General features: G+C 39.1%; 2 protein-coding genes across 7 annotated transcripts in view; both read left to right on the top strand.

Annotated features, from left to right (window-relative positions):
- LOC108689105 (CUGBP Elav-like family member 4) overlaps positions 1-22,955 on the top strand; it is a 672,688-nt gene that overhangs the window by 208,880 nt on the left and 440,853 nt on the right. The gene's annotated exons all lie outside the window — the stretch shown is intronic.
- LOC108689107 (major royal jelly protein 1-like) lies at positions 19,809-21,682 on the top strand. The gene is made up of 3 exons (XM_018195744.1): positions 19,809-20,286; positions 20,455-20,861; positions 21,199-21,682. The coding sequence occupies exons 1-3, from the start codon at positions 19,939-19,941 to the stop codon at positions 21,680-21,682; spliced, it is 1,239 nt and encodes a 412-aa protein (XP_018051233.1). The 5' UTR covers positions 19,809-19,938.

Below are 22,955 nucleotides of genomic sequence, written 5' to 3' on the forward strand. Positions count from 1 at the left end.
ACAAGAAAACCCAATTTTTATAAAAATGGTTTGAATCTGAAGCTTCCAGAACTTAAAACGCAAAAACTAGAAGAAATTGGGTCCACGGAGATATTTATTCAGAAAGATCAGAACTATAACATATTCAAAATTTAGCCAATTCGATTGAAAGCCAATTTCCATGAGGTTGGTATGGAAGTTCTTTTTGGTTGAAAATAAACGAACCATTAAATTCTGATCATATCACAGACAGAATTCCGGTCATCATAATTAGATATCTGGTTATCTCGACTAAAATTATAATAGATTTAACTATAAAATTCTGATTTGTTCATTTTCCATTAGAATTCTAATTAATGGAACCAGACTCTTTTTCCAGTGCGATCTCTCCGCGAAGAAACTAATTTTGCGTCCTTGACTGAGCTTGTAACCTTTCTAATTTTAACTCAAAATGATATATCACAGAGAAGAAGACGAAAAAAGATTCAAGAGTGCATTCAATATTTCCACTATTACGCGCAGAGATGTCAAAAGGCTACTACCTGAAGTTGATAGAATAATTATAATAATTAAGAATTTCAGATTGATGTGGTTTCGATACACGATAAGCCGCGCGTCACGTGAGCGTTCGTGCGCGAAAGAGGCAATATTTAGAAGCGACTGAACGATAAAATCGACTTTCCTATACAAAGCGTTCATTAAAGCTTTGTCCGCCGCCAATGTTTAACTTTTTCTCCAAGTTCATTAGGTTCTCCATTTTTCTTCCGACTCTTTTCCTTCGCGTTCTTTGTTCACCGACCTTATTTCTTTCTTTTACTTATACGACATTTTATGCTTTTGCTCTTCTCATCGTGGACTGCGCTCGCGAGTACAAGGGTATGGGAACGTGAGGTTCGAATGCCCAGGGCAGTGCTTCCCACGATAGTCGAGTGTCCTCCGGTTTCTCTCAGTGTTCTTTACCACTTCTCGAATCTCCTATCGGACACGATAGATCTTCGCTAATGGTTACTTTTCGGCGGGACGGACATCTTCCCACCAATGTGATCTCCGACCGCAAGAACTCGATTCACTTTAATGACGACGTTGATTAAGTAAACGTGTATCCTACGTAAGATACTTTACAGAGTATCAGGGTACGTAATCACGCTGAAAATATAGAGAAGCATACACTTTTCTGCGGTTGAAAATTGCCGAAATCCATTCGTTCGGAAAAAGAAACAAGTGAAATCGGTTTTGAAAGCGTACGTCGTTCGTTATCTTTGCAGTCTGCTTCCTGTTCAATGCAAAGAATTATTCGGAAGCGATAATTGCTCCATTGTATCACGAAAAGACGATAGCTGAAACACCAATCGATCGTGATCTAGACAATCACTCGGCATCAGATAGCGAATCATCAGCATCAGATAGAGTCTATCGCGCTTCCAACTAAAGCGTTTATCTCTTTCCTCGTCGAACGCTCGTTCATCGACACAGCACGATCAGTGTATAGGTCAAGGGACGAGATAGAGCTTCTCGTTGCCGCGCTATGGGGATTAAATGGCATTGTCCATAAAACACCTCGTAGACAAAAGAAAATCGCATTAAGACTAGACGCCGTTAAGTTTCATTTCCATTGTTTTTTTTTATGATAATTTTACTGCTGATAATATTGTGAACGATATTCATAAGCATTCGCAAAGTTTAAATTTAAAAAGCGCAAATTTCTCGATGAGATTAAACACGATTATTCTTAACGAAAATTTCATTGTATATTTGTGTAATTTTTTCTACTACTTGATTTTTATCATTCAATATTCATCATCTTAAATAAAGATGTCATAAAAAAATCACTTGACGTTAATTGAGAAATCAAGCTTCATTATTTATTTAAACATTTTTTTAAATGGCAAACTCTTTTAGACTATCAAAGAAATTCCTTAATAGTCAGTAAATAATTTTCTAACAAAGTGCATAATGATTTAAGTAACGAAGTTTAGCATATCTACTATTAATTTTGCAGGTTACATTTTAAGTAAGAATGAATTAATTTGTATTTATTATCATTTCCTGAAGATAATTAGACGAGTTTTCCTTCTTCTCTATGATAATCTCAAAACTTTACTTAATCTTTAGCATTCATTATAATTACAGGAAAGAAGTTTTGCAATGAATCAATATGTTAATGAACGCTGATTAAGTTCTTCGAAATTATGTCGCCAAATGTGCGTCATTCGTGATAAACACCCCAAGGTTGGAATGCACTTCTCTTTAACAGCGTACATAAACGTTTCATTGACATGTACATACGTTGCCTGTATGCGCCATCATTGCGCTGGACATTGTTCATCCGTACGTACGTACATACATTCCGCGATACCAGAATTCCAATTCACATTGACGCGCGATCGGCGTACATGCGCGCCACTGCGAAATGAAGTTCGATGCGACCTACCCTTATCGGTCTCAGTGACGTATCACCACCCCCTCCTGAAACTTTCAATTATTCCACCAGGCCGGGATTTAATATCGCGCGATAATGTCGCTGCGCGGACGAACGTTTACACGTGTGCACAGTAACGATAGCTGTTCTTCTCAGGAGGAGAGAGGGGGTGGGAAGAAGGGGCACATACTTGGGAACGGGTTATTAAATTTTCACAGGAACGAGAGCAGCCTTAAATATCGATTTCGGCCCGGGTCCTTCCACCTTTCGTTTCTTCCTTTTTCTTCGCTTCAAGAGTTTTCTCCCTTCTTCCTCTTCCCCTTTGCTCGTTTAAAGTCTTTCCACAACGCTGTCTCGCCACCGAACGGCCCATCGAGCGAACGCAGCATGATTAAACGGAAGACTTCCATGCACCCCCGACGAGATAGATATCTCACATTTTTTGAAATTCCATCGGTGACTACGAAATTAGTTGGTACGAGAAAGAAAGGGAAGGGTGACGGGCCGGTAGGGGCATTAATCTCTTGAGGACTTCGACAGTTGCTCCCGGCTGAAAGAAGGAAAGTCCTCGATCTTCGCTGATACTTGGGCTATTTGTTATCGCGCTGGCACGATCTTTTTCGTTCATTACGGCACGTAGCAGCTACCGATCGAATTCCGAAATTCGGTATGGCTATGCCGTTCATCATGTTCCTGTCTCCATGAAGATTAATTCACTTCATTATCACATCTGAGATATAATTTATTCGGTATTGGTATGGAATTTTCCGTGCTGAAATGTTAAAGGGACAATGCAGTTTATCGAACTAGTGTTTATTATTCGCATTACGAAAATATATTCTTTTATAACTTGTGCAAAAAATTCAGTTTATCCACTTGTTAATTAAGCGACCGTTGTGCATTTTCGCGTCTTACTGCGAGGGATATTTTGTATCAGACAAACAGCTTGCGAGCCAAGTGCTTCTTTTTAATTTCGTTATCTCGTCCCTTTTCACCGGGCCGCGACTGGCCATATCTACTTCTCGCAGCCGCACTGCAGCGACAGAGTGCTTCTAGTACAGTAGAGTAGTAAAGTCGCAGTGTGAAAGAAGAATACGCGCGCGTGGGCAGGAGACACAAGCGCAAAGTAAAGTTGGCTTTCATCCTCTCTTTGACGCAAGAGCTGCACAAAGAAATGGGCCAGACCAGGGTCCGATGTCGCTAGAGGGCTAAGCAGATTACGTTAATAAATCCCTATAGCTGCGCACGTCCATTTTCTGCAAGATCCAAAACTGACGCATCCAGAGCGACCATTACGGCCGTATCTTTCCCCGAGGTTGTACGTGCCTTCGACTTTCTTCGTGTCTCGCTTGACACGAAAACGCTTTATAACCCGCCACAATGTGCAAATTTCTGGTTCCTCTTGTCTGTTGCGGGGTCACGTATTACGTGTGGGATTCCACAAATTCATTTGTTACATGCCTGAGCGGAAAAGGATTTAACAGTTTTAGTTTTAACACAAAATCTTTGTAATAAAGGAAATCTCTCCTTTTTTATCTTAATGTTTCTTATCACTGAATAAATATTCGTTATCCTCCGTTTCTCTATAATTATAATAATAGAAGAGCATCGCAATAATTGAATTGTTATTTCTAATTATAGGTTTCTCGCTCTATTTACGCCGTGCAAAATATTCTTATATTAAACCAATAATTATGTGGTTTATTTTATTAATTAATTCGATTAATATTTTGATAAATCATTTCTCTAGAAGGGATAATTATACGCGCATTTGAATTTTCACCTCAAAATATGTGTTAGTAGAATATTACATTATTATTACATAGTATTCTCGTGCGAGAATCTGCTTAGTACAAAAACATCATGCAGGATTAACCAACTGGCCGAAGCGGGAGCAAGGTCGTTGCATAAATTTACGAGGTACCCGTGAACGGAGTTTCTCCTTTCTTTGCTTTTCGTAAAGCCTTGAAAGTTATTACGCATTCTCTTACGAAACAGGCAGGTTTAGTTATAAATGCACACAGCTCTTTTCACGCACATGCTACTCGCTTGTTATATAATTATGTAACGTAATTATCTGCGCAAAAGTGAGATTTAATTATCTAAGAGATAGAATTTAATCCGCTTAAATCAAAATTGGATGTTCGTCATTGCTGTTTTATAATTTTCCCAGCTTATCAACAGTTTATAATTAATATATATGCTGTACTAAAATGCGACGTTTTTCACGATATCGTCGTGAATTTGAATGATAATCTTCTTATAATGTCGCAAATCGCGTGTGCATAGTTAGCGTAGAACGGGAACACGGGCGTACATCGAGAGTGCTTATCGCATCGGTGCGCATCATTCTGCTCGTTATATTCTCGATATGAGCTCGACCGCCAGCATTTCAATGGTTACATTATTGTCGACTGCTGAACATCAAAATGTACATTGATTCCATATGTGACATACAATAGGCATCGTGTTCCCGTCAGTCCGCACGACTCGCAGTCGTCTACCATTGCTGCGCAATCGACTAACTGTCAATCGATCGAGTCGGATTAAGATAATTTCGTTATCGGCTAGCAGGCCTTGGTGTCCAAACAACGAGGGTTTCTGATGAACGTTCGCTTGCTGAAGTAACATTTTGTGTTCAACGTAGATAAAAATACAGGGATGAATATTGAATTGTTTTATTTAAACGTTTGTGGTACAGACTAGTTCGTTTGAAATATTAATCTGTCCTGACGTTAATCTTGTTTACTGACAGGTCCTTTTACAAACATTGCGAAAATGTTGATTTTTGCTTAATTACAATTTTCATTGCCTTTTCAAATACGTTACTTAAATAACAACCGACATGCAACTCATTTAAAATTATTATGAAATTTCAACAGGGGGAGATAGTCGAGACCGAATAGCTTTCCACATATTTCTCATCTATTAAAGGAACTTAAATCCCGCTCCTACTTTTCACACGAGATTCTCATTGTTCCCAGTCGATGTGCTTCAGCATTATGAATTCCCGATTCCGAGGACGTCCAAGTTTTATAGCACCTGGCAATAAAGAACGTTAGCATAATCGCGTCGCCGCTAAATTCAGAAATCACAGTCTGGCGGAATATTCGGTTTTATCGGTAGCCAAATCAGCACGCGAATAAAAGAGCCATGATGGCAATTAAGGGGGAAAACTCGAAGAAAATTGGTGGAAAGTTGAAGTCGACATTTGCCGCTGCTGCGTCAACGATACGGAAAAGCTGGTGAAATTTGGGTCAGCATCAAGAAAAGAAAACGATCGTCAATATTTTTTCTTCGCGACATCGCTCCATTCAGATCTCTTCTGTGATCCGGTGAAACCCTGTTTTCACCAAGTCGAACGTCATCCTCCTTATCGAGCCTCACTGTATGTCCTCGTTAAGGAAGGCAAAGTCGTTTGCCACAGCGAGCGACATAAACCCTCCTGGAAAGGGTCGGAATCGACTACGAAAGTTCCTATCCCCGTTCCTATCTCTTTTTTTCTGACTCATCTCACTTGAGTTTTGTACGTGATAAAAAAGAGCGCGCGAAAGACAGCATCTGCAAAATGACTTCGGAAGGAATGCATCTGCGAACCGGGCTATTTAGCTGACTACTCGGCCTGAAAGCGCGATATCCGCTTTACCCGCTCCGCTTTATCTCCTGCCATGCATGTTTCAGGTGGGCATGTTGTGTCCCGTGACACTTTCATTTTCTTCTCTGAACAGTGACGAAAGAAGTATCCGGCTACTTGCCCGCGCTATACATGTTTAGTTCACGTTACGCAAACCGCCTTTCCCGTTTTTCCCACCGAACGATGATAAATATCCGCTGCCTTTAAACTAGCCCGTCAGCTTTATGATCAAACCTGCCGTTTCGGCTTTCACGCTCGGAAGGCGCGCGTATCGTGACACCTAATCGTAATATATCGATCACGCGGTTTAGCCTTTCGTGAAAACGTCAATATCGGCGGCCAGCGTATTGAAGCAGAATTATTGGCATGCGAATATTCCGCGGGCACTCGCTTATCATTGCGGTATTCCGTGGTTTCCCGTGAACATCGAAATTCTTTATACTGCGTTTTTACAACGCTGCATATCAGTCGTTCGGCTATTTCCCGTTTACTGAATAAGCGCCCGTTTTATACTTGCGACTTAAAAACAGGGCTAAAAACCTACTCGGACGATCAGAGTTTCATGACCACAATAACCGGTTAAGATTCAAATTGTATTTCTCATAGATACGATGCATCTTTATTTGCATTTTTATTTAAATAAAAATTTTTAATTTTTATATGATGTTTAAGTTATCTTAAAAATCTTGTTTTGCAAAAAGAAAATAAAAAGTCTTATTATGATCCAAAAATCTTATTATTTTTAATGTAAATTTAACTCTATTCTATTATTCATATTAAAATAAAAAAATGTAAAGATAAATTTGATTATACTCTGAGCACTTAAAGATTAAGCACATAATTCATCTAATTTGTTGCGTCTATGTATTATACTCAGTGTTGATAAATGTTATTTTTCAGTTATTTTGCTGTTACTTTTTATAGTAAACAATTTGATGACGATATTGTAATTTTTTATGATGGTAATTAGTTAACGCTAAAGTTATGCTAAGGTTAGAAAAGCCACTTTGAAAAGTAACTTGTCACCATTACACGTTACTTACTGAAAAAAAAAATAATTAACGAGTAACGCGTAATGTTATTCATTCACAAGAAACGAGTTACAAATTAGGAGTTGTTTTTTCACAATAACGAATAACAATCTAACAAGTAATGATTGACTTTTCTAATTCTGATGTTACCATTATATTACCGTCATAAAAAATTCACCATGTTATTACCAAATCGTTATTATAACAAGGTAACGATTAACAAAATAATACATACATAATACATATATAATAATACAAGTAACGCGTTGGTTGCCAATCCTGATATTATATATATAGTTCTAAATTAGCGACTATTTATGTAAAGATTAGTCTTTTAATTAAAAAATAATCATTGAAACTATTCGCGCTTCCAAATATTAATCTCTGTTCCGAGTGTCATCTCATTTGATTATAAATATAAAAGATTCTGAGTGGACGTGCTGCTCGAGCTTTAATAAAGAGCGATGCGCGACAAGCGAAATATATTATTAAGCGGCTCACGATGTGTACAGGGTGCGTCACAGTGAATTTCGTCGTATTAAATGGGACTTTTTTGTCGGCACGTTTGGCAAGCCGAGACCAACCCTCCGTGTAATAACCGGTGCCGTGGCCAAGTCCCACGAGGGCGGTGAATAAGGGCCGCACCGTGGACTGACTTCGTAGTAGTTAGATCGCGCAAACTTTTCGTACCCTACTCGCGTAATTTTCGAAGTTACGTCGTCGGGCTGCCCGCGTAATTTCCACGGTGTATATTATAAGCCGTTCGTGACTCGACCCGCAATGTTTTTTAATTTTTCTTCCTCATACTTGAGGTAGACGAGACCGGCGCCCGCCCGAAATTACGTCATTCTCTCTCCTAGGCTGTAAACAAAGTAATGAAGTAATATCTCCTAGATGAAAGCGAAATTGTACGACCCAACCTGGTTATCTAGTTAATGAGGAAAAAAAAATATAAATTAGGAATAAAAATATACGTAATAAATGCACTATTCAGATATGAATTAAAAGTATATTTTAAGGAATAAATAAAAACATGTACGTTTGTTGTTAATTATTCTTCAAGATTGCAGCCTCGCATGAATTGGAAACATGATTAAAGAAATCTGAGTAAACAAGACCTTTTATGTCCATCTTTTACGTCATTCTGTCCGCTTCTTTCTGCCTGTTTTTTCCCTGTTAGAGAGTTCACAACATGCGTCAGAAACGTGTCTTGGTTTCCTCGGCGTCGCTCTGCTGCACATGAGGCCAGAGAACCGTAGTCGCGGAGTGCCCCTTTATTTTCATTTCGTTGCTTCCCCCATGGCGCTGTTTCTCCCTATATCTAATAGTACCCCCAGACTCACAGAGTTGCTCTTCCATTCCCGTACCCGCCATCTTTTCGCCTTGCATACAGTCGGCCGCGCGTACTTTGCACCTCCATTATACGGGCAGTTTCCCTCTCCGCTCTAGCATGTCCTCGAAATAATTAAGAGTTCATTAAGCCAAGATTGATTGCTCTGTTTAGAGTCAGCTTGCGTCGCGACTTGAGACTTTCTCTTCCATGCACTGCGATCGCACGACGTGCGAATCCATGAATAGAAGACCGCTGTTTATTAACTGTAGGCATTTTTCTCTCCGTCTTTTCTCTTCGATTTTTATCATTTATGTTGACAATTTATTTTTTTTTATTCACGTCGTAGCTAATAGAACATCGTTTATGAATTTAAGCTTTCGATGATCAATAATGACTTATCCAGGAAAATTTTATCGTTTTCATACGTTTTGCGTTTTGTCATCAATTGCGTTTGTTATCAAAATTTTAACATGTTTTATGTTTTGTTAACAATTCCATTTTTCATCTATAAAATATAAAAATATAAAATTATGTATATAAATATTATAATATATAATTTTATATTTTTATATAAAAATAATATATAAAAATGAAATTAGAATATGATATATTATTATCTTATTTTCAGTTACAAAAGTATTAGAGTCGCGAATTACCGAAAAAAAAATAATAAACAGAAGTTGTAAGTAAATTTCTTAAAAAGAATAAATATTGATTAAAAAAAATATTTAAAATTTTGTACCAAGGAATAAATAATTGGATATCATGATGATTAAGAGAACGGTATAAAAACATTTTCGAAGAAAAATTAGAAATTGAGCTTCAAATTAAAAAAACACAAATCTTTGATTAATAGCGATTTCGGCACACATGCACTGACTTTGCTCTAGTGCTGCTCTGATATGGTGTAGAACCACTTTAGTATTATGCTAAATTGCACTGTCAGAAATATTAGTGCAACATTCCTTGAACTCGTTTAGTTCATTCGATTGATCCGAATATAAATTCAGCACTACATTGGGTCAGTTTTCATTTGCCAATCGTAACGCACCAATATAAAGCGTACAAGCCGAATGCATGGCACTGAAAAAGTTCGCATTTAGTTCGCACTGCGAAATGCAGTCTGCTGAACTATAGGATACTTAAAGAACTTATCGACAGAATGACAAGAATTTGGCTTCTATTATTAAAATTCAAAAAGATTAAACTTGAAAAAGTATAAATTTTGATTAAAAATAAATTTTTTTTTAAAGTTTTAATGAAAAATATGTAATATTAAATTTAAAAACATAATATATATACATTGTATTTTATTCTTTTTTATATTATATATAAAATTTCTGTAAATAGAGAGTGTGCTAAAAATTTTGAGCGTAATGTATATTAGACACTTATTTATAACATATTTTAATATTCACGGACATACTCTTGATGTCAAGATCTTTCCAAGAAAAAGCTATTTTATTTTGACAAGGTAGATATAGCACAACGTCATGATATCTGGAGGGGTCGGATATAATGCCGTAAAAACTTAATGGAAAAGAATTTTGAAGATGAGGCAAGGGCTATCGCAGTCAAGTTAGACCTTTTCGTCCATTTCCGCTTTATAGTAAAGAGCTCTGGAACGTCTCGAGACGCCCTTAACAATACAAATGCTTGTCGTATTCTCGACGGGATCCGCGCAAACGATGTCGCTTGGCATTATGAAAATACCGACCCTGGACGAAGTAAAGGGGCTCGCTGCGCTGTCGTTTCGGAGACACGAATTATATTGGAAACAGTTTCTAGCTGACTCAGGTTTCATATAACGACTAACTACTCCGTTGGAGATTTTATGCCAAGAGCTTGTTGTGATGTTTATGTTAATATTTAAGTATTTAATGCAAACTATGTGAAAGATTTGAAGATCGTCGTTAATTATCCTCTTTTGCCTCTTTATAATATTAATCTTTACGTTAACGAATATTGGGCAAGATAATTAATCCTTTAAGAGGCAGAAAGTTATTACTTACAAACGACACGTTTCAGTCCAAGTTTATCCGCACGGAATCGAAATCATGGCGCAAGTTTAATCGGCAGATCGCTAATCTAAGTTACCTGATGCACATCTTCTTACAAGTCACGCGCGCGAAATGACTGATTTAAGTACCCAGGCTCTCCTGGATGGATTTGACAATAAGATCGAAGGAGAGGTTCGAAAGAAGAATAGTTACCTCCGAAGACCGATTCCCATTACGGTTATTACTCGTCGTCCGGAGTAACAAGAACCCGGTAGATTGCCTCAAATCACCGACTGCGATCCGCCTAGCAATCAAGCCACCCCCGTTTTTCTCCATCCTACCGATTCTAGCCTCCGACTATAAGTTACCCCCGGAACTCATTATCGATCGTCGCCACCTATAACGAACTTTAAATCGATGATCGCACTAACGAGATGTCCAGGCGAGAACTCGTGCTTCCCTAATCTACGAAACTTACCAATTATATCAAGTCTCTCGCGGCTGGAAAAATTTGTCGGATAGAAGGTGTTTGCCTTTCTATACCTAATTGCTGAAACTTCTGGCTGTCGAAAAGTTTTTATATATTTCTATGCTGTCGTAATCTGTTACGTGAATGTAACAAGCGTAAATTTCTACACTAATATAAATACAAGATATTATATTGTCGAGTTTTTGATTTTTATTTACCTTTGATTTCTTATTCGATTTTCGCAGTATAAAAATCATTTTTCTCTTTTTTTTCTCCTTTTTTTGATTGGTTGACATGGCTGCAGGCGACGAAACGTGCCGATGTGAAGTATTATTTTTCGCCGGCTCCTCATCGTTGGTGGTCGAGATATCATACAAACTGCAAATTGAAAACCGAGCCGAGCAATTTCGAACCAGCGACGAAGCGCTGCGCCGACGATCGGCCGCCCTTTCCTTCTCACCTATACGTCTCCTACTTTCCCCTTTTTTGAACCGCGCTTGAAAGCACGAAAAGCGAGCGGCGTATCGTATTTACACAGCCGGCAGCGAGTGCTGACAGCCAGACAGCAGAGGGAAAGAGCAGCGGCCATTGTGTTCCAGTGGGTCACATATGGAACAGTCGGTCCGTGGTAGTGGAACGAGAGCAAACAGTTGTACACCAACTTGCTCGATTAAGGACGATTGAAACAAATCCCTTTTACCTATGGCAGGAGTATTTTACAGCAAGCTCGGCTTTGTGTTTCGTGCAGACGCTGCAAATTGACGGTTCGTAGCAGACTAAAGAAAAATGTATGTTATTTTTCTGTCAAATAAATTCAAATTTATTTATCGGATTTACGGAGAAGTGGAACGACTGTGAAATTAATTAAATTGTATGACACAGGCGCAGGTAATACGTTGCGATGGAGTGTATCGCGGAAAGTACAATCGAGCGGAGGTGACATCGCCGTGCCGAGAGTGCGGAACATTCCGTGATTGATCGAGTATGCGAAATTGGTGCAGCTTGATTGCTCATGCGGATCAAAGCGTATCTGCGTCTGACGCGTGATGTATATCGTAACGGTAATATAATCGTAAACTCGATAGACTCGGTGATAGCCCGATGTTCGTTAAGTTGAAACAAAGAGTGACGCAATCTTCCGTCGCACAGCACTTATACAGCTGCGGAAAGATCGATCGTAAAATACATGTTTTTTGTCCATTTTAGTGGCCCTCGAACTTCTAATCAAACTGAGAATGTTTCGTGCACACATAAGATACGTACACTCCATCCCTATTACATTTCCCACCATATACTACCAAATGTTATCTTCTAGCATTTATAATATTATTAACAATGAGGAACAAAGGACTTCAAGAAAGTATTAACTTTCCTTTTAGAATATTGGATATATATAATACTTTCCTTGAAGAATATTGGAAATAATAGAAATTTGATCACATTGAGAAAAAAGTTTGATTACACTAAAAAATAAAATGTTAATTTTAACTTAAAGACGGTTTCTCTGTCTACTTAAATTACAAATTTTATACATCACCTTGACACACCATGAAATAGGACGCTAATGAATCAAAGAAAACACATCATGAAGACTACATAGACAGATGATATAGACAGATCTTTACATAAGATTATATCGTTGACATGTTTAGTTATTTATTATTTTATTCATTGAAAAGGATCACATTTGTGATTGAAATATTTGAATCCATTTCGTGATTATATCATATTAATAAATTATCAGCAAACATCAACTAGCTGGGCTATAATAATTCTGATTTTGTATTCTATTAAATTGTATTCAACATAGTCAATAATATATTGTATAATAATAACTTAAAGAAAGTATTACTACAATAATATATTATAATAATAACTTAAAGATGTTAATTTTAATATTTTTGCACGTCTCAGAAAATCCAGTATATCTTTAAAATTAATATTTTATGTTTTACAGTGTATATCTACCTAATTTTGAGTGAAATAATTTCAACCAAATGTTCGGATGATATAACTAAACATAATTTTATCTTTACAATTATTTAGTAAGTATTACTAAACGGTATTACCAACAGTAATTAAACTTATTAAATATTTATAAAGATAAAAAATGATATTTGTATAATATATTGTAATTATATTATCTGGTGTCTATAATCAAACTCGTTTTTCAGTACATATTTGACTCCCCATATCTCCAAAACTAACCCTATGTTCAACTTATATTTTTTCTGAGACTAATATCCCATTATATTGTACCATTGTTTAGCATATAGTTCGATTAGAAATTCGAGGACCACCAAAATGGGTCAAATTTGTGGTCATTCTTTGCTCTAACTGCTCTGCGCTCGCCAATCGTGAGTGTGCACGCGCTTACGCGTCGATTCAATATATCTTCCGAAGCATGGATTCAATTCGAGTGAATATCGCGATGGTCGGTGTTTCTGTACAATGCGCGCGCCACGATGTATGAGAATACGACGCGAAGAAAGAACAGACGCGGTAGAGGAAAGCTTGGAAAAATACACGAGACCATGGGTTACGGTGATAAATCACCCTCGATCTTACTCGGGAGATCTTTTCAGGTTCTTGTTAGCAAGACGTCGGTCTACGGAGTATCCCCCGAGAAGCGGACGGGCAGGCAGGAAAGCTGACGGAGGGGAGGAGGGGGTTAAATCTAGCATAGGTACCACTAGTCTGACGATAAGATGCAGTTCTTCGCACGCAACAAAACACTACAAGATTCAGGTGACGCTACGGTAATCCTACTTGACTAACATGAGCTAAGCGTCTGGCGGTCGGAAGAAAAATTGCGGGTAGGAGTCCTCGCCGTAGGATTTCCGTTTCTCTTCGAAAAAGTAAATTGCGGCCCATGCAGCCTAGCACTCTCGATAATTAAAGTGCCGTATTAGGAGTGTCCGTTCAGGGTAGAAAGAGAGAGGGAGGGGAAGAAGCAAACGGAGAATGGCCAAGCTAAATAGCTCTAATCCCTTTTCCCGATTGTCCTAACAACTTTGGCTCTATTTATTCTCATGAGTTTACTTAAGCCATCGAACGAGAACGCGGTGGTTTGGAAGCGGAGGGAAAATCGGGTTTAGAGATTCAGCGACCGTATAATACCGATCAGAGGGTAATCGGTCCTACAAAAACGGTCCTCTATCTGCAAGTTCACGGTTCGATAAGTAGTCCGTGAAATAAATTATTCGATGGGTGCTCGAAGTCGCGAGGACGAGGCTCGACGATGGCATAACTTGATGCACGATCGAACCGATCGTCGAAATGTAATGAAATATAATTTGCACGCGCGTAACGCTTTCGAGCTATCGGAGGCAGTTAATTGTAATCTTCGGCACATAAACGTCCGACTCCGTGCTACGACTCATTATTACTCGGCTTTTACCTCGCGCTAGAATTCATATCGCACGCCCTACGTGCTGGGGAAAACTTCCTTTATCGTCCCTCTATATCCACCTATATTTTATTCCGACCGGCTATTCGAATTCTACATTTAACTCAGCGCTGCGACGAAGCTGCGAGTCTCGGCGCGGGTCTCGGACGAGTAACGATTTTCAATAGAGGCTGCAAATACCTTATATGTGCCACCGTCGTGGACGGTAGAACTCGATGAATGTGCAGAAAATGCAATATTGTCAATCCTCAATCCTCAGCCCTCTCTTGCTATTTTCCATTGACGATGCGCGATAGAGCGTGATCTTAAACGAAAATCCTATCGGCCAGTGGCGTCCGAGAACGGACAAAAAATTTTTCTTAATGAAATTAGGGCTGATATTCATAATCGATTCTTATATGTAAGACTATTATATCTTGAGTACACTTAAGATGTCATGAACCAATCAGAGAGCCGCATTAGCATTTCGATTGTGAAAAAAAAGATTTGTTGAAACAAATAATAAACTTCACTGATTCAACAAATTTACGGTGATATACAACCAATTTTCTATTAGTAAAGACTCTCAAAGTAGTCAAATTGTACAGCTGAATAAAATTAACAATTGTAGATAATTATGTATATATTTGTTGCAATAGCACAATAAATTTAATACAGCAAAGATAATGAAAATCAATCTAATTTATAGATCTTTTCTATGAAAGTCAATGTACGTCAAAATTTTTAAGATGGCACGTAATTTTGCTGCTGTAATGAAGAAAACTTGTTACATTAGCAATTTTCATTATAACAAATAATTAGCTAATTAGCACTGATAATTGTTTATAGACACAATTTTTTTGATTATCAAATCTTCTTTTTTTACAGCTTGACTCGTGCAGCAAGTATAATTTTGCTAAACCATTCAATTAATTTTTTTCCATGAAGATATTACTTAATACGATCTTAAAATAAAAACCGACTATAGATACTGGCTTAGGTCAGACAGAAATGCGGCGTTTGCACCATACGAACAGACAACGAGAGTGTCGAGTTAAACTATTATATTCAACGACGAGCAACAACATCAACGAAATCGAGGGGAATCGTCGACGACTAGCCCAGCTGTGGCATTCTAATGCGCCGCCTTTCGGAACTCGATTCAGTGAATTGCGTTATTCAAATTCGCAGCCCTCGACGCTATTTTTCCGACACGCCTCGCGAAAGCGCGAGGAAAGGGACGAGAAACACGAGGACATGGCAGATCGAGGAGCACGAGATCCACCAAATTACAGGCAGTAGTCTGCGAGAGAGCGAACTTGACTTCTCGCATTTTTATCGCTATCGACGATCGCATTAAGGATGACAGGGAGTTCAGGCGACGGTGTGTGCCGGGGGAGGAATTAGCGTCGGTGAATCGCACAAAACGGATGCGCGCGGAATATAATGAGGCTCCGCGTCGAGGCGGATGCGATGAACGAAAGAGATTAAATACATGTCTCTGAAACTCTTTGGGAAGGAGAAAAGAGGAGAAATGTGCCGTTTGTGAAATCAGTGCGTGCGCACTGGAGACAGTACATATCTCAGCAACGCGCACGTGTGCGGGGAAAGCGGACTGTAGATACCGCGAATGTTTCATTTTCTCGAGATTAAGTAACCGCCGTGGCCGTTACGTGCATGCGCTCGCCGCTATTAACGATTTAATTAGCGTAAGTTTTCATCTCCCGGATTACGGTCAGAATAGCAGTGCGCCGGTCAAGGGGGGGGGGGGGGTGCAACGGGGATATGGTCAGTGTCGAGAACAAGGATACGGGGAGCGTACGAGAAGGAGAGCACGCGGCGCCCGTTTTTCACTGAGGCAGCCGGCTTATTATTGCGTTTTCGCGGATTACGTTCCCGGACTCGTGGCAATTTGCCGCTTGCGTGTAACGTAACGAGTCGAGAAGAGTGTCATTAATTTCACGTGGCTCAAGGATCCTGAAGAAAACTATCATTGTGGGTTGCAACGGTGCGAAATCGTCGTTGAAGATGGTCAAACAAAACATCATAATTTAATACTCGTTGTGAAAATTGTCGAGCAGAATATTTGCGCGCTTTCATCCCGAAAACAATAATCGATGTTAATCTCATTCCCCATGTCAGAGCAATCGGGATATTTATACTTTTTCGCCCTTCGAACTTTGTTCTTTTACTAGCGAACGTTATAGTACGGAAAGAACGAGTCTAAAATTTTGTTGGATACCGATCTCTGAAAATAATTTTGTTGGAAATTCAAACTTGCTAGAATATCAAATTTTTTTCTAGTATTACTCATAAATTCTTTATTTAGTTTTCAACATAACATTTTGATGATCTAATAAAATTATTTTCAGATCTATATTCAGCAAAATTTTAAATCTTTCAATAAAATTTTTCTGGCTACAGGTCTGAAAATAATTTTACTGGATCGTTAAAATAATTTTGTTAGAAACTCAAACTGTTAAAATATCAAAGTTATTTGCAGCATGCGCTCATCAGTTGAATTTTATTTTTAATTTTGATTGTCCAAAATTATTTTCAAACTTATATCTAGCATTTTAAATTTTTCAATAAAATTTTCTTTCGTATAAATTCAATTTCGTATAAATTCGAATTCTCATGATTTCAGCATCGATTTTTCATTAAGTTATTATTGTTTTGATTTAAGCAAAACTTTCTCTAATAAGAATGTCCAGCCGATTCAGCAGACATGCTCATGACACCAAACTCGAGTGGATTGGTCGACGAGTTAGCCGCTAGAGACACAATCGCGACAAACGTAGAAGCGACAGAAAGGGGAACGAGATAGAGGGACCCTTGCGCGTACTGTGTGCTCTCCTCTCAAACTATTTATTCCGGCACAAATCGCATTACCAACTTCAACTGCAAAATTGACTTCGTCCAACTTTTACGGCGCCTCCGCCCTTACGTCCCTTCGACGCCACCCGCACGGTCAGAACTTCGACTTGTACGAGGGTTTACCAAACTCAGTTTAAGAAGAAGAAGAACTGTTTCAGTCGTAGAAAGAGAGACGCATCTCTTGCAAGACTTTCTCTCCTACCTCGCCGATATAAAATCGCGACGCGAGCTTCTGGTAGAATGGAAGTTTGGAAGTTCCAGCCGTCAGGTATAACGAACGCTATCATAATTATTATATGTTGTTGTTTCTTCTTCGTTTATTTGGACTTGATGAAAATAGAATTTTTGAACGTCACTCGTCTTATCCTCCATATTGATAGATCTTCATCTACAAATCATCCTTTATCTCTGTTCTTCTAAATATTCATTTCGCTTGGAATTCGTTAACGAGCTTCTCACATATTTGCGCGCTACATTTTAGAATTCACTTAAATCTCACATACTGCATATTCAATCTTAATGACGTTGCTCCCATTCCTCGAGCAGAACGAAGTAGAACGTTATTACCAACGTTGGAAAAAAAACACTCACTTCTTATTCCAAGATGTTGCTATTAGGCTATCTAATTCATTCGAATAGATTTGCCTTCCTGCAATCGGAAAGAAAGAGAGAGAGAGAGAGAGAGAGAGAGAGAGAGAGAGAGAAACATTGAGCGTCCATGCTGCCCGTTCTCTTGCACTTTCTCGTTTCCCCTCTCGCTTTCATGCTGGAAGCAATTTCATTCGATTTCATGTGCACAAGTTTTACTAGTATTCGCGCTTCAACTGGTGCGTCCAATCGGAAATCCGGCAAATGTACCGCAGCCACGGCACCGCAATTCGACGGTATCATCGTTGGGAGCGCGCGCGGCCGTGATTAATCAAAACGATAAACTATTCCTTATTAATAAGCCCTAAAGCGGTTCGCGCCCGAAGAGTGGGGCTATAACTCACGACGGAACAGATACCTTCTGGGCTTCGCATTAAAATTGAAATTAGCCACCCATTTGTCTTCCCGTTTGGCTTAATCGTGACTAGCCAGGTGATTTATGGTTTTCACTTCTGCGGGGCGCGAATGTAGTTTCTCTTCTCGGATACGGCGCAAACGCGTAATGCAATTCAAACCCGAAAGCCGACGGAGGAAAAAAGAAGTTTGGGCGCGGAACGCGATGAAAAGCGTGCTGCTTACAGCTGTGTTGCGTGATCGTGCTATAACAACTGTTGGAAAATAGTTTTGCACAACTCTCGCGGAACTCTCTCCTTATTACATTCTAAACACGCGTGGTCGTCCTATGATATAATACCATCGCATTATATCACCTTATACCGTGACACTGGCCACTGTTTATAACACCTTCATAATCAGTTTATTGCATTTTAATTGGCATTAACTGTGACATTAATTGGCATTATAAACTTAACAAAAGAGCTAGATATTGCTGGTATAACTGGTATGCGGAATCATAGTTAGCACCGTGATTTTTTTATGATCTTTATGAATATTCAAGAAGATCTGCTTCTCGAGGCGTAACATGATCACTTGATAATAGCAAAGGTGACTAATGTATTTTAAATATTAAATATGTATGCATATTCAAGTTAGCAAGGACGTATTAAATTACGTGAGCGATTAACTGATAGTAAAAAGTAACATTTATATCACATACAGTGAATATAACTGATGTGAAAATTTTAATGTAATGTCCCTCGAAGCACACATAAACTTCGGATATGAAATTTACAGAAAATTTCGTTACATAGACACGCTCGTAATAGCTTTCGCAACGCGTTCGAGGAAATGCAACAAAGGTTTCTGGTTCTATATCAGATAGACGTGCACTGTTTGCGAACACTTGCTCTAGTTTCCGATCACGCGGTGGCTAATGTGTGCGCTCAACCACATTCTGCATTTCATATTGATGTGCAGGACTAGATATCACCGATTTGCGTAACAATCAGTATACAGAACAGGTTTAAATAGATAACGTGTACAGTAAATCTCATGCGCTTATAAAATATTGTGCGGTCTAACCTCAGCCTGTCAACATTATGCATTGGAAATGCTGATGCTTAGTGAAAGTATTTACATTTCTTTAGTTTCATTGCCGCAATCATAAATTTCTACATCTTTTTAAATGAATTGTAAATATCGACTTTATTGTAGCAATATATTTTTTTAATTGCGTATTATTCGCGTTCGCGACTGTGTAATTTTGAATTAATTTCCATTAGATTATGTAGTTAAAATAATTATTCAACTCAAATAAAATATCGCAAAAAAGACATTGTTTTTATTTATTGTATAAATTGTTTATTCCGTATAAAAGAAGGCTGATCTCGTTTTCTGAAAGAACTATGCGTTACTTATATAGTTATATAGTAGAGTAGCAGAAAGAAATAAATTCTGCTCGAGGTTCTTCTTGCTTCCTGAATAGCCAACGAGTCATGCGGTAGACCTGGAGTATGTGTATATTCAGTTCAAGGTAAACTACACTCTCTGTCACCATAAATAGCGAAATCGGCATAGTATGGGAGATCGTGACGTAGACAAGGGTGGGGTGTGTCAGTCGCTATTGAAAGAAACAATCTACTACAGGGAATAAACTGTGTTCTGTTTCGTGATACAGTGGTCTCCCGATCGCGGACACGGGCGAGACCCTGAGGTTTGAAAGGCTCCCTGACAACTAAAAACGCGTCGAAACGAATTAACGATCAGTCGATCAGTGTCGCGGCCTAGGTCGTCGTTGATGGGCTCTCGACCATACGCATCATGGAATTGATTTGGATACTCGTTCTATTATTCGGGTTCGTATACCCGTTCCAGCCGTCACACCTCGAAGTGGCTTACCAGTGGAAATATCTCGATTGGGTTTGGCCAAATATACTTCTGACGGGAAAAAACTATACGCTGGGCAATGCCTTCACACAAGACGTGGATATCGACAAACAAGGCCGTGTGTTTGTGACGAGTCCACAGTGGTTAAATGGTATACCAATTAGTTTGTCTTTGGTGACTAAGGCGCAGGGTTCTGGTGGTCATTTACTTATACCGTATCCCAATTGGTCCTGGCACGTATCTTTCAGTTGCGACAGCATCGTATCTGTCTATAGAATAGCGGTAATTTCATAGTTGATAATAGACTGAATTCAAATTGTGACAGAAAAATTTTGAATGCGCGACACTCATATACATCATTTCGTCCATTCAAAACTTTTTCGCTATCAATTTGGTATTAAATTTTATAACAATACGTGTAGGATTGATAACTTGGTACGTAATCTTTAGATCGACGAGTGCAATCGTTTATGGGTAGTCGATTCTGGCAGAGTAATGATGAAAGCGGTTTGCCCTACGAAAATATTGATCTTCGATCTTGCCACGGATCAGCTGATCCATAAATACGTGGTACCGGATGATCAAGTGCTGTACGGGAAGGCAGGATTAGTTACGCCAATCGTCGACGTCGGAAAAACGTGTCTTGATACTTATCTCTATGTAGCGGACGTGGATCAAAATGGACTAGTGATTTATGACTTATATCGCGACCATTCCTGGCGAGTAAACAACACCCGTGGCAACGCTTTTGGCCCGGATGAGGATGCTATGAATATTACGATCGCCGGCGAATGGTTTGATCTGACTGATGGTACGCTCGGTATGTCACTGTCACCGTTAGGATATTTTAATCACAGGTATTAACTAATTATTATTATTCGATTAATTTATTAATCAAGAGACATTATGAGATTCGAAATTTGAATTTATTTGATGTCGGTTTTTGGAACTATATAAAAGCTCAACTTGAATTTAAAAAATCTCATATTTCTGCTTAACGTAATAAATAATAAGATAAAAATTAATTTGACTATTTAAATGTTTCTTTTTTTCTTTATTTATTTGACCATTATTTTCTCTTAATCGAGAAGAAATACGAAAATTTCTACAGCAAATATGACCGAAGCTTTTGCTGCAAGTATGCTAATTGAAAAAAAGTCGTTTGCCATGTGTCACGATGTTTACCACTTTCAGATATTTGTATTTTAACTCACTCGCGAGCTACTATCAGAAATATACGGATACGTTTTCGTTGAAGCAAAGCGAATTCAGAGAACCAGTGATATTTCAATCAAATTATAAGCGCGCGAGCCAAGCGGGCGTGCAGGCGACCTCTCGAAGAGGCGTAATATTTTTCCAATTGGTCCAATTAACTGCCATTGCCTGTTGGGACATCGGGAAACCATTTACTTCGGAGAACGTCGTGATAATAGCACAAGACGAGGAGACTCTGCAGTACGTGAGCGGCATTAAGGTGATCACGAATAGGGCCGGCGAGGAAGAATTATGGTTCAATACCAACAGACTTCAGAAGACGATAAACATGAGCCTCAAACCGACAGAGATAAACTTTCGAATAATTAAAGGAAAAGTCGACGATATCATCCGCAATACAAATTGCGAGCCGTCCGGCGTGAGGACGGCAACACCGGATGTCGTTTTTTGGCATCAAATATAACTTGCCAAGACATTTATGCCTTTCATTACCTCACTTAAAATGCCTTTAAAATGTTCCTGTTTTATTTGCCATTGAAATTGTGTCGGATGAATGAAATGATGAGCGTTAACGAAGACTTTTCGAAATATATTCGCGCATAATATGATGCATTTTGACAAAACTCCATCGCACTCTTTCTTCCACATCAAGTTTCATATCCAGAGATAGATTTGTAACTAAAAGCGACGGATCGTTCGCATATCCGCACACGACCGAATAGAAAGACGGAGTGGCAGCGAGTCCTGCGAATGACAGCCGGAGCGTGTAGCAATTTAGTTAACCGTTTCATTGCTGCCTTTTGAGATGTAACGATGAGGTCTGTCGGTGACACGAGTGCCGCCGCGAGCCCCGAATGTTTCGACAGGGTGGCTTGACGCCGTCAGTAACGGGGATCGTCGAGTTCATAGCAGAGCAGGAGGAAAGGGGAGACGACGAATTTCTTGTCAACGAAGTTTTTACCGGGCTTTTAGGTGTGCCGCCACTGATTCTGCGGTAGTGCCGGATTTGGAATAAATGCGCATTCACGGGGAATTGTTCGCGTTACTACCCCCCGGGATACCAATAGGGCGCGCGCGATTCCGAGAAATTCGTGTCACCTACTTCTCTTTCTACAGCGCGGTTCGGTGTGTGACTAATGGCGGCATATTCATGGCACACTCTCCCGACACCACCCGATCCTCCCTCTTACGAAGCTCTGGCAGTTAACCTCAGACAACCCCTTCGTCGCGATAATATACGGCTGCCCTTAAATTTTCGTTCCCCTCCGGCATGCTTGTTCGGCCTATCTCACCTCGTGGAGCAAGAGCACACTCTTCTTTCCGGAATAATTTTGGCCAATCCTGCGATTATTATTACCAGGTCAAATCAATTTTTTTCGCGATTACGTCAGTACGTACATAATGAAAACTCGTTAATCATTGATAAGATGAGAACGTGAGAAATATTGCTCTCTTAAGCTATGTCTATCAAAGTGTTTTCCTCTTCTTGAACATATCGACCTGTATTTATCTTTATATCACGTATGAATATTAATCGATACAATTATATTAAACTAACGTTATGTTAAGTGAAACTGGTCGTACGATAAAGCACATTTTCCGCGGCAGTAGTCGAGTATGCTTCTACAATCATGATCGTTACCTTAAAGACAGGATGTGGAATTACTTAAAGAATGATAGTTCCTCCACGTAAAATCACACCGTGAGTTTGGTACGTCCGCGGCGCGGAGGACGGA

This window comes from Atta colombica, unplaced genomic scaffold, assembly GCF_001594045.1.
Source record: "Atta colombica isolate Treedump-2 unplaced genomic scaffold, Acol1.0 scaffold257, whole genome shotgun sequence".
In the NCBI taxonomy this organism is placed as follows: Eukaryota; Metazoa; Arthropoda; class Insecta; order Hymenoptera; family Formicidae; genus Atta; species Atta colombica.